At 35.6% G+C, this 12726-nt stretch overlaps 1 protein-coding gene across 1 annotated transcript in view; it reads right to left on the bottom strand.

The window, feature by feature from the left end:
• Positions 1-7097: 7097 nt before the first annotated feature.
• PEX7 (peroxisomal biogenesis factor 7) overlaps positions 7098-12726 on the bottom strand; it is a 55118-nt gene continuing 49489 nt past the window's right edge. The window contains exon 10 of the mRNA XM_034418888.2: positions 7098-8535. Coding sequence (XP_034274779.1) covers positions 8467-8535 — 69 coding nt within the window. The 3' untranslated portion in view covers positions 7098-8466. The remainder of the gene's footprint in view (positions 8536-12726) is intronic.

Raw genomic sequence — 12726 nt, 5'->3', positions numbered from 1 at the left:
CCTGCCTCGTCAGAACAAAAAAAATAAAAAAAATAAAACCCACTCACCCGGGTTCGCCCTCCGCGGCAGGAGCGCGGTTGCAAACAAAGCGAAAACCGAGCTGGGGAAACTCGGTTCCTCGTGGATGCTTTTCCGCGCACAATTTGCTAATGGAATGGCCATCCGTCCTGATTAAGTGAATTAGGGTTAGTGTCCTTCTAACGGAAATGCAAATATCGATCCAGCCGAGGCTTGGCCGGTTTTCTGCAAGCTAAAGAAACAGGTGCTTCGAAAGTAGCGGCGAGAGTTAACCCTTGGAGGGGAAGTAGCAAGACCCAAGGAAGGTACTCAAAGCGCGCGAGAAGCAAATCTTAGGCAAATCTTTTATGCATGTAGGGTATTTTCTCTCTCTCTCTCTCTCTCTCTCTCTCTTTCTAAATTACTCTTCGAAATAACTTCCCACTTAAAAGTGGGGAAGGGGTGGGGGGAAGGAAAAGGCGAAAAAAGAAGACACCGCTGCAAAGGGAATGAGCAAAGATTAGTTGCCCTGAAGTGATGGAAAGAGATCGTATTCCAGTAGTAAAAGGAAGCGAATCACAGACAGGCGACGCTCCGGAGTCACTTCTAATTTACACGACTAGAATACACGACTTCAGCAGCCATACTGGGAATGGTAGCCCGTGATCTCTAGAAGACACCAGGTTGGGGAAAGGTTGGCCAAGCCACATGGACCTCAGCACCCGAAGCCCAGACTCTACACCCACTGACACTGGAGACACGGTTCCACCAGCCGCCTAAGAAGATGGAAATGGAGACGCTTCCTCGACGAAGAGGTCCTGCCCTGGCCAAAGCCAGCTCTTCTGGAACGAGGAGCTCGCGGGTGGACGCTGAATGGTTCTAGAAGCGTGGCTAAGGGTTTAGATGGTCCAATTCTCCCTCGGGCTTAAAAAAAAAGAAAAATCTTGCACTTTTGCAACACGTCTAACGGTTGCAAGCGCATTTCCTCGCTAACTATTTGGAACCCGGGGAGACCTTTCTCGTGGGCAACGCGCAGCCTGATCTTTCGCCTGTTTGCCGGGGTATTGCGCAGAGGGGGTTCCCTGCACAAGCATATGGGGAGATCAAAGGTTAGTCTGGCCGGTGCTTCCTTGGGGGAAGCTCGCAATTGAAAAAAGGCAAATGGCAACCGTCCCTTCTTCTTGCCTGTCCCCTAGCAACTGGTCTTGGAAGGGTACCGAGGCTGCCTCTGACTGAACTAGAGGCCTTCATGAGCTTTTCTTTCAACTCCTTATGGTCCTATTTTCTTTGACAGCCAGGACAGAGGTACAGACACCTCCGAAGACTTTCAAATCAGAGAGACAGTTGATCAAAGCAGCAGTTTTTGGGAAGAAACTGTAGGCGCAATCCGTACAGATTTATTGGTGAAATGAATTTTGGACACCAGCAGTTGGCTGGGCAAAGTCCAAAATGTTGTTCTATTCTGAGACCCATTTTCCCACCCCCTTCTGACACTCTCTGGTCTATTTTGTGCTAGACAATGCCTCCTTGGCAGAAGGCAGGAGTAGATCTCTCTTGCTAAAGCTCTGAATTGCTTGCTTGCAGAGAGCCTTGGGTTGCACTTCCCTGCCCAAGAGATGGACAGGTTTAAGGGCTGTGGGAAGAGCCAGATATAGCATTTAGGGCAGACATAAATAGGATTATACATACATACATGCAAAACATATTATCTTTTCCACCATAAAATTAGAAACAGTTGAAGAATCAAGATGCACTTTGTTCTGGTGGTCCAGAGGTTAGTTAACACCTAAGATGTAAAACTATATGGACTACATATTCCTTTCCCCCCTCTGATGATTGGTCCATTTTTCTTCATTATTTGCCTATTCAAGAATTTAAAAGCAGTTGTGGAGAATAGAATGGCAGTGAAAGGAAGAGGGAAATGTTCATGTTCATCTAAATCAGTGTTTCTCAACCACAGTAGCCTTAGGATGTGTGGACTTCAACTCCCAGAATTCCCCAGCTAGCATGCTTGGATGGGGAATTCTGGGGGTCAAAGTCCACATATCTTAAAAGTTGCTGAGGTTGAGAAACTCTGATCTAAATTAACACAGGTGGCAATCTAAACGAAAACCCCTAAAAGAACATAGCTCCTATAGATACCAATATACTTGTACAAGCCAACAAATTCCCATGCTGTCCACGAGTTTTGAAGACTTTTTAAAAATAAAATATAAACTTGATATGTAATAATGCTGCTTGGTTATTACATCCTAGAGGCATTCTTAGAAAAATGGTAAGAGAAATGCATCCCAGTGTTTATTTTGCATGGTGCTTGTGTGCCCAAAGGATGGTTGGTGACAGAGAGCATCCTAGGTTCTATATAGTATGCTTTTTTATTTTGTTTTAATCCCTTTAATATTTTTTACAAAAAAACTCTGGGTGGTGTGAATATACCTAATACTCCTCCTTCCTCCTATTTTCTCCATAACAATCCTGTGAGGTGGGTTGGGCTAAGAGTGAGTGACTGGCCCAAGTTCACCCAGTTGGGTGACTTTCATGCCGAGGTCTCCTGGTTTCTAGCCTGCTCTGTTCCTGCTGCCCTCAGATGATGTACCAGGATACTGTCTCATTGCCAACCCCATTTCTTTGCCTTTTGTATGGTTTGGCTGACTCTCTGTATTGACACAGGTTCTATCTCAGCAGCCAGGAAATACATAGCAGGAGAGCAGGCTAATGGCCTAATTTCAATTAGAAGGTACAGCAAGAGGTTCTGCAAAAGGTAGCTCCAAGGGCAGACGTAAATGTCACAAACTAGCATTTCCCAAACCATGGTCCATGGTCTATTACCATTCCTTGTAAACAACAAAGCAATTAAGTGTGTGCCTATAAGCAATTACATATTCAAGCTGAGAACTCTTGGATAGAATCCGTATGAATTTGACAATGGTGATTTATCGTAAGATCTAGAACTTCATCTCTTGCCATTGCTGTTTGCTTCAATTGCCCCTTTAAATAAAAGAAAAGAAAGAAAAAAAGAAGAAAGAAAGAAAGAAAAAGAAAGAAAGAAAGAAAGAAAGAAAGTTAGTTATATGGTCTCAACTTGCTCTAGTTCTTTTCTAATCCCGTTTTTCTCCAATTATGCTGCAGGCCATTTCATGCTTCTGATGTATTTACTGGGTTTTAAAACTCAAATTGTTTTTAATTGTTTTATTTTAAACGACTTTCAAAATCTTATTAGCTATACCTAATAAGGGGAGGGAGTGGGGGCAACCATTATGATTTGCTTCCATTTATTTTGACTAGTTTGAGAGAAATATCTAAAGCATTTTCTGGATATCATTACGATGTCAGATTTTATAGCAATGTTGCAAACTATGAACTGGAGGCATATATAGCAGAAAGAAGATAACATCTTGAATGGAAACAGGACTCTATGATGTTAACAAAACCGTTGCCATTAAAATGCACTAAGGAACCAACTAAAAGGTTTGCTAATCTTTTTTTATTCTGAAACCTCAAATTTTATGGTGATTTTGAAGAAAGAAAATTAAACATACAGGGCATGTTGGTCAAAAGAGCCTACTGTATATTCCTCCACTACTTTAGAATTCATTCAATAAAAGTCATAGGCATTGAAGATCTTTATTGGGGCTGTAAGAAATGATCATTCTTTTAAAGCAATACTGACAAAATGTGAGACAAGGATTGCCATTGTCAATCAGTCAATCATTTATAATGGCCATAGACCATTATAGATTGCCAGTCATTTCCCACCATTGTTCCTTTGCAATTCTTTCCCCCCCTCCTTCATTCTTAGAGTTAGACCTGCAACAGCCTATTACAGTCTAGTGATTCTAATCAATCAGCCTGCCAGCCGTGCCCTTTTACAGGAGGTCCAATTTTATCATCTCTCCTATCTGTATTCTGTATGTGACCCACAGATCAGAAATAGGAAAATTTCTGGGCAAATAATTTGGATTCCTAAGAGGAAAACCAAATGTAGAAAAAATAGCACCTGCATTAAAGAGGTTTATTATTATTATTTTTTCACTATCAGATATCAGAAGATGGATGTAACACTTTCCAGGCTGGACTCATTTCATCTTCAAAATAGTCCTCCACTGAATAGATATGCATAGGTCAAAAAATCATATCAAATAAAGAAATAAAGAGGCATAAAGAAAATGCAGTGAGGTGGTTTTGTCAGCACATCTTTCAGCACATGTATATTGTATAAAGCAATCTACATATACAAGCAATTTTTCCCTATTTCACCCCTTCTCTGAATGAAGTCCTTTAGTGAAGGCTGCTTTGGTATAAAAGATGTGGATTGTGTGTGAAATAGGTGGAATATGTTTGTATTTTTTTTTCCAAAGCAAGACACTTTGTGATTTCTCTACCCAAATCATTTCAATGCTCTTAATAGCAGAACCAAAGATGGTGATTTTTTTCTGTGAAAATTAATCAAAGAAGCAGTGACTAGCTAACAGAAAGAATTAGAGGGAATTTAGAGCTTGATATTAACTTGTAAGCACAGCTGAGATTCCACTAAATACACAAGCATAAGTTTAAATTCCCACTTAATGATTTAAGCTTAAACTGAAAAGGGGGGGGCGAGTGGGGGGAAGAATCATATAACTCTCTTAAGCTCCCTGGAGGAAAGTCAGGAAATATACATTCTAAACGTACTTGCTTACGCCTGCCTGCCTTCAATGAATGGTAATCCTATAACAACTGGATGGCAGCAGGTTAGTGAAATGATAGGATCAGTAGACAGTGACATCCTGGAAGAAATCAAGTCAATGTGGGCCTTAAGTCTTACGAACAAATTGTTGAGCAAATATATTCTAGTGCACTACTAAGCAACGTTCATCCCCTGAAGGGAGCCTGAAATATGGAATTAACTGGATCATGGATTATTCATTTAGGAGACCAAAATGCTATACCTTTGATCTTATAGATTGTTCAGTGACTGTTCATAATGGTAAAATCTCATTGTAAGAATTAATCCTTCTAAGAACAGTAACTTCAGTCTGTGTTCACAATAATTAAAAAAAGCATACTGTGATAAACATTCTGAATAGTTCCATATAAATCTCACATTTTCATGGCACGTAGTGAGGAAAATATGAAATAGGATTATAGACCTACAGGGTTGATTTAAAAGACTATTTTTGAATGCTACTGAAAGACCTGAAGTTACTGCAGTAAAACCTTAAAAGCTGCAGCATTAAAAAAGAAAAAAAGAACTATGCTTGAAGAATTAAGAGTTGATTTTCTGTAACTGGTGCTGGAGAAATATTTGTATTATGTTGCAAGATGTTTGTAGTGTAATTTTTTAAATTGTTTGTTAAAGGACACATTACATTTATTTAGTACCAGCAAATTTCTTATTGGATTTATTCATTATTGAAAGAAAACATAAAGGTGAAGCAGTTTATAGCAAAAAAAGTTGAAAATCAGGGTGGAGGGCTAATTAAATTTAAACACTTTCTTCTAGCTATAGAATGTAAAGAACAGATATTGCCAAGTTATTAAGTCATTTAGTCTACAGGGTTTAATCTTGCCATTTTTGTTTTCCAGTAATTTACTTTTCTTACAAACAATTTAGAGAACATTTCATTAGATCTATTTTCTGTAATATCTTGTTTATACAGTGTTCCATGAGAAAGAGGTAAAAGGAAGTGGTATTAATACTGGAAATAGGTAGTTGTACTTGAGCATTAAAATAGCTACAGGCAATATCTGTATCTGCATATTTCTATGCAATTTCTTGGCTGAAAAAATTTACAAGTGTTTGTGATGCTTCAGCCTCCTGCAATCTTTTTAAAAACACAAAAGCATTTATATTTTACATAAAATTGATACATAGTAATCAAATTTTGGTTTTAAAGATCTGAAACATTTTTCACAAAATTGTGCCTTTTTATTCCTTATATGCATATTAACTATTTGTAGAATTTTGTTTCTAGAAATACTTATATTTTATCTATCCTTTATGATAATTATAAACAAGTGTGTTGGATGCTTGAGGGTCAAAAAAGAATCAGTAATTAAACCAAATCTACAAAGAAACTAATATTTATTTTTTCTCTTGCTCCAAAAATATGATTATTTGAAAACTTATATAGAAACTAATCCCCACCCCTCTATGTGATGTGTCATTGGGGCAGAGGAGCATTCCTGAAAGGGTCAAGCAAAGAAAGATAGTAATAGCAATAGTACTTAGACTTATATACTGCCTCACAGTGCATTACAACGGTTTACAGAGTCAGCATATTGTCCTCAACAATCTGTGTTCTCATTTTACCGACCTCAGAAGGATAGAAGGCTGAGTCAACCTTGAGTCGGTGAGACTCGAACTGCTGGCAATCGGCAAAATTAGCTTGCAATACTGCATTCTAACCACTGCACCACAATAGTATATAGGAGTATATACCAAAAATATATAATTTCATTAGGTCACCTAAGATATGAAGGTCTACATAGTTGCTAAAAGTTGACACCAACTGATGGCATATAATCAATCAAACCTAAAAGTTGAACAAAGCAAGAACAAGTCTCTACAGCAGTTAATATGTGTTGAAATTTGTACCTAGGGATGAAAGGTTATCAATCATAAGTACTCAAATTTTAAAATGTACATTTAAAGTATTTAAACGGCAAGCTCCTCTGTGAGTTGCAGAAACTGAGCAACAAGCTGCATCATATAGTGAAAAATCTTGTCTCAACATTAAGAGCACCAAAATCAAGTCTCACTGATCAATACTACTATCTGGACAGGCATAGATTCTCAGCTCTGCTCAACTAGTTAAATAAACTCTATTCCAGACACACTGGCTGTCCAGACTATTTCCCATGAACTTTATTCAACATGGCTAATGAGCAGCATAAAAGGTTATTGCGGATGAAAATATATACAAAATTGACGCTACTGTATACTGGTGGAGAGCCAAAAAATAGAGTTTATAAGGGAAGTTGTGAAAATGTTGTCACTCTTCTAGTTACAATTGGCACAGATGTCAACTTGCCAATAGGCTACACATTTGGCTGCTTTGGAATCTTGGACTTTTTCTTCATTTCTGATCAAGGAGATGAAAACCAATTTTACTCCCACATTTCTATCAATTATATTTTTAATATAATTGGTTGGAGAAAATCAGACTGTATTAATATGGATACACAGAAATACATTAAAGCTCATTGCCATACTTCACAAGTAGTACCACACATATGACTGGATTGAGCTTCAGAGAGTAACGCTTTCTTGTTAGGAGATGTTTGTTGACTTTCTACAACTTAGCATCTTCCAGTTGAGTCGTATTAAACTTCCCACCATCTTTGGTAAGATGGCTGAGAGAAACTGTATTGGTAAGATACATAACTAGATGATATCAGGTTGTCAGAAGCTGATCAGCATAAACGTTCAGTTTATATATGGTACAAAAAAGAAAAATATGCAATGGATAACTTTTTAAAAATAGTTTAGTTGACTGTTAGAAGACATACTGTGACAACATTAAATCAGTGCTAAGTTTGCTTTGTGGGGAGTTTAAATTATCTGTCATGGATTAATCAACTGAGTTTTGAAACAGATAACTTAGTTTTACTTATTCTCATTAGTAAATATGCACAATGTTTAACATCACATAAAAAATTATTTCTTTGTAACAAGTAAATACTAAACATAGAAAGTAACTTTACTACTTGGATACCAACTGTTTTTTGTCTTAGGCATTTTGGCCCTTCCTTCTAGTTTGTCTGGATTCTGGCCTTAAGGTCATGTTCATTTTTCCTTCAGAAGTTGGTAATTTTAGTTCAATCATAGTTTAATTCAAAACAACAGAATCTAAAAATGTATTAAATTTGATCAAGAAAATTATAGAATTTGTCTTACAAACAAAAAGAAAGATAAAACTCAGACTGTAAAACCATCAACTGTGAAAACTATGTGCCATATTATAAATACATTATTGTACAGAAATTCCATAATGAACTCAGTTCAATGCTGATACATTGTTTTACGATAAATTCTACATCGCAACAGTGAGAATACTTAAACTGCAATAAAATTTGTATTTTTAACTCTTATAAATATAAGACACAGTTCCTACACTGTACCTAATATTTACAACAGGAATAGTGTTATAGTGCCCTCCATATGTCTTGGAATACAATTTCCACTAACTCTTGGCAATAATCATGCTATTTGGGACTGTTAAAAGCTATAGACTAAAACATTTGGAATTTATTAGGTTGCCTGTTCATAATTTACATAATTGTATATTCTGTACATAGCATGTGATCATTTTGCTGATTCAGTCCAGGTTCTGTGCAAGATGTTATATGAATCTGTCCTTAATCACGTTTGAAACTTTGAAGCTCATATTAAAATCTAATATTGTTAGTAAGGCATAATATGACAGATGCCCAAGAAAAACAAAAATAATTTCTTATAAATCAGTTCTTTGCAATTGAGAAATCTTTCTAAGCAGGAACTACCAATGAAGATGGATAATAGATCTTCACAGTTTCATCCCAAGCGCAGTCAGCCACCTATGGAGAACAAACACAATTTAGGACAAGAAATAATATGCATTCAAAAAATATTCATGTAATATAATTTATATGTTTGCAGTGGTAATTTTGCCCCTGCAATACTACTAAGTATAAAGCCAACACATATAAAGTTTAAAACAATTTTGAATAAATAAATAACAAAATTGCATTCTAAATATTTTCATTTATGTCATTTAGATAAATATTTAAAAAACTAACTAACCATACATAAACATAACGTTACACTGTCAAGTGGTCCAAAACAGTTAAAAACTTAATTTAAGTTTTCCAGGAATTGATTTCACTACTTTTATAGTACATAATGATGATTTAATCGTTTTTATTGTATCAGTAGATTTTTAACAGTTTATAAATGTATTTAATAATGTTTTTAAATAAATAAAACTCACAATTTATATTAAATTATTCCAAAGTAAATTAGAATTAGTTTCAGGAAAAATGCACTGCTTAAAAAGAGCATAAAATACATTAAATCTGGTAATGCAATTAAGCTTCTGTAGCAAAATATTGGAACATAATAACAGCATACAAAGACATATATAACAACAAAAAGATGAGTATATAAATTAGATTTAAAAAAAATATTTGTAGTTGGATCAAGTTAATTATAACTTAATATCTATATGTGTGAAAAGATGTTTCAACATGTTAATTCAACATTAACAAAACCTGCAATAATTGTAACCATACATTATATTACTCTAAACCCAAACTAATCTCCCGCTTATTTACTACATTTTCAAAAGTGCAAAACAAAGGTTTTATTCTCACTGAACTTCTATTCAATTAGTTGCAGTTTGCTGAGAAAAAAGGTTGAATATTAAAACATAAATAACTGTGTGATGCAGCCTATCTAGTTTTCTATTCATGATTTCTTTTCCCTGATCAACTGATAGCTCTATAATGATCACCCACAGTAGACTACACCTGCAGACAGCATATTTAGAGTTCACAAAACAAACACTCAACTGCCAAGAGGAAACAATAAATAAAATACCATCTGCAAAATCCCTGGGGACTTTTCACCTGAGACTGTCTTAATTAATGTCACACAGAAATTTCTGAATATAATAATAATAAATTTTAAGTATAGTAATTATTATTTCAACCAATCTTAGGAAAAGCAAACACAATTTACACAAGGCAGGCTGCTAAAAATCTTTGGCTTAATTCAGTCCAGATCTGTTACCGATAGTACATGAAAAAAATATAAATGTAACTAGGAAAAAAATAGCAAATAAAAGATAAATTACTTTGATAAATTATGTTAATATTCTGTGAACTCTTGAAATGTAATCATCAACCAATATTGCTTGTTTTCTGTTCAACTGTGTCCATTTTTTGGAGACTAGAGACAAGTCCCTGCAATTTTTCTGAAGGGGTTTGCCACTGCCTCCTTTCTCGGGCTAAGAGAAAATGACAGGTCCAAACTCACCCAATTGGCTTTGTGCCCAAGGCAGGGCCAGTACTCATGGTTTCCTTCTTTCCAGCCTGATGCCTTAACCCCCAACTGGCTCTCATGGAAAATTGATTTGAAAGATCCCTAAAAGCTTTTATGTTACCCATACAGCATGAAACCTGGATTCCACTCAGCATCTTTAAAGATAAATACACCATTTAATTTAAATTATGTTATCAAGTGTCCTAATTCAAACTTAATGTTTGTCATTACGGTATATTAGCAAAATTACCTGGATCTAATGTATTTGATAAACATATTTTTCCTTCTGCATGTGAGAGAAATGCAGATTTATAGCTTCCGCTTAAAATAGTGAATTGGAAAATGAAAGCAGTAGCAGAACATCAGACTTTGGAAAAACTTCCCTTAATTCTGAAAAATACTTGAGGACAACCAGAGCTATACCAGTACCAGAAGAAATGCTTCTGGTACTGATGTTCATCAGCCATAAAATATGATTATACACTGTTTTCTGCTAAAAATAGTCTAGAGCTATTTTTCTTTGTCTGTTAGAATAAATTAGATTACTTGTAGTATGGATTAAGGATTCTGGGGTTGTTTCAGATTCCTGTCTTGGGACTGTCAATCATGATTTAACTCTTCCCCAGTCTTTGAATTTTAAATTAGTTATGTTTAATTTGTTTCATTTTGATGGAACTTATTTATGACTAACTAGCTAGCGGTGTTAATACTTGTAGAGTAAGGGCAAAGGATGGTTCAGCAGATTTACGAATATAATAAACTCAGAAAAACAAAACCCAGTGGTTAGGTCACATAGGTATGTCCAAACAAATAAAGAAACAATAATATTTCTCATCCAATGTACTAATACAAAGGTTGGATCCCCTTCCATACACTGAACCACAAATACAATGTATTTCAGCACCATTACTATATAACCTACTTTATCTATAAACCAGCCTTCAAGTCCTTCAGCAGGTAGGAAGGAACTGATTAGAAGACAGGCAGTTCCAATGAAGAGAGTAATTAAGCCATTATATGATTTAACTATGTGAATTTCTAAATAACATTCAGAATTTATAATTACTAATCAGCTGTTAAAAGGATTAAAGACTGATTAATAGATTGCTTATGTTTCAGAAATTGTGGTTTGCTTAACACATTATTATGAATTAATTGACTTTGCATTGCATAATTACCATGCATCAGGGACTTTTTAACTAATCAGCATATTATACATGGGCTATCATAAATCTATTTTATTTCTGTTTTTTTAAATTAGGTATCACAGGAACATGTTAAATTAAGCACCAGTAGCTAAGTTTTGCAGAGCTTTCCATAGATACCTTCTCATATATTGTGATTCTATAAATTGCTTTTGTTTTGCTTCAAGGGCTGTTTAGTATATTTTTGCACACGTACCATAGTGCAAGTTGTGAATGGCGCCAATTTAAGTAGATTTAATAGTATTGTGAAAAGTGGCAGAATTACATCTTCAACTTTCTTGGGTTATAATTTCTACATGTTTCTCTAAGACAATTGTAAAGAATGTCAGCAGACATATATTTTAAATTATAGTTAAATTTTGACTTTTATATATTTGTTTTAACCCAAATTAAAGACTTGGGGAGCTGTACGTTCCTCAGAGTAGAGCAGCCTATAAAGTCCTGCAGTTAAATAGAGTTGTAATTGAAATATACCCAGCACAACTGGAGCTCTTAGTGTGTGTGTGTGTGAGAGTGAGTGAGTGTGTGTGTGAGAGAGAGAGGGAGGGAGGGAGGGAGAGAGAGAGAGAGAGAGAGAGAGAGAGATTTTTTTCTCGAAGACTGCTGATGGCTTAACAACATGCATGAGTAATACCATTTTGACTTTATAAGTTTCTTTCTCAAATTGCCTCTTCATATAAAATAAACAAAAGCTTGCCCAAGGCTAAAAATGGTAGAGATGTAAACCCAATGAGATGTAGATGCATTAACTTTTTTCCTCGTATCACTCACTGAACAAAAGCAGCAATGAGTATTACATTAAATGAGTATTACATATTTTGTAGTACTCTCTTTTATTTCATCTTTTTGCATCCTTGACTATGAAACAAAATAGTAAGAACCACAACTAGTTAAATAGATAACACCTCTGTACATTTCCTGGAATGATTTCCCATCCTAACAAGTAAGACAAAATAATAATTTTAAAAAGCCTACCAGTAAAAAGCTTCCAATAGTGTTACTTAAAGGGAAGTTCCTAGAGCAGTACAAAGCAGAAGAGTGGCTGCTCACTTCAAGGCTGGATGTTACTACTACACAAAGAGATGCAGTACGCTTTGTACTTTGGAACAGGGAGTTCCAATCACGGAACAGGTCACTGAGTTTCCCAAAAATGGTTAAATCCTGAAATATGCCATTCTGACAATGCTCTGATGACAAGAGCCAACCCACTTCAAAGATGGACCACTTCCAAAATATTTGCAACAACCAAAATCAGAATAATATATTTCAGGGTCAGAATGTTCCATGGCAGAGCATCAAATGTATCTCTGTTACTGGGTTATGGCAATCCTCTGGCAAATTTGTTTGCAACAAATGAATTAAGCTTCCCTTCCCTCCTCCAAAAATAAGGCATATGAACTAGGTAAGTATGCAGGCTAACGAAGACTATTCTCCTATGTTCAGTTTTAATTATGATGAAAATTCTTCAATTTTTGTTCATTAGTAAGGCTAGTTTCCATTAGCCAGTTAAGTTAGTTCCCC

This window comes from Pantherophis guttatus, chromosome 1 (genome assembly GCF_059756535.1).
Source record: "Pantherophis guttatus breed Tessera chromosome 1, ASM5975653v1, whole genome shotgun sequence".
NCBI classification, from domain to species: domain Eukaryota; kingdom Metazoa; phylum Chordata; class Lepidosauria; order Squamata; family Colubridae; genus Pantherophis; species Pantherophis guttatus.
Note: the sequence above shows the minus strand (reverse complement) of the source record. Positions and strands in the feature narration are given on the sequence as shown.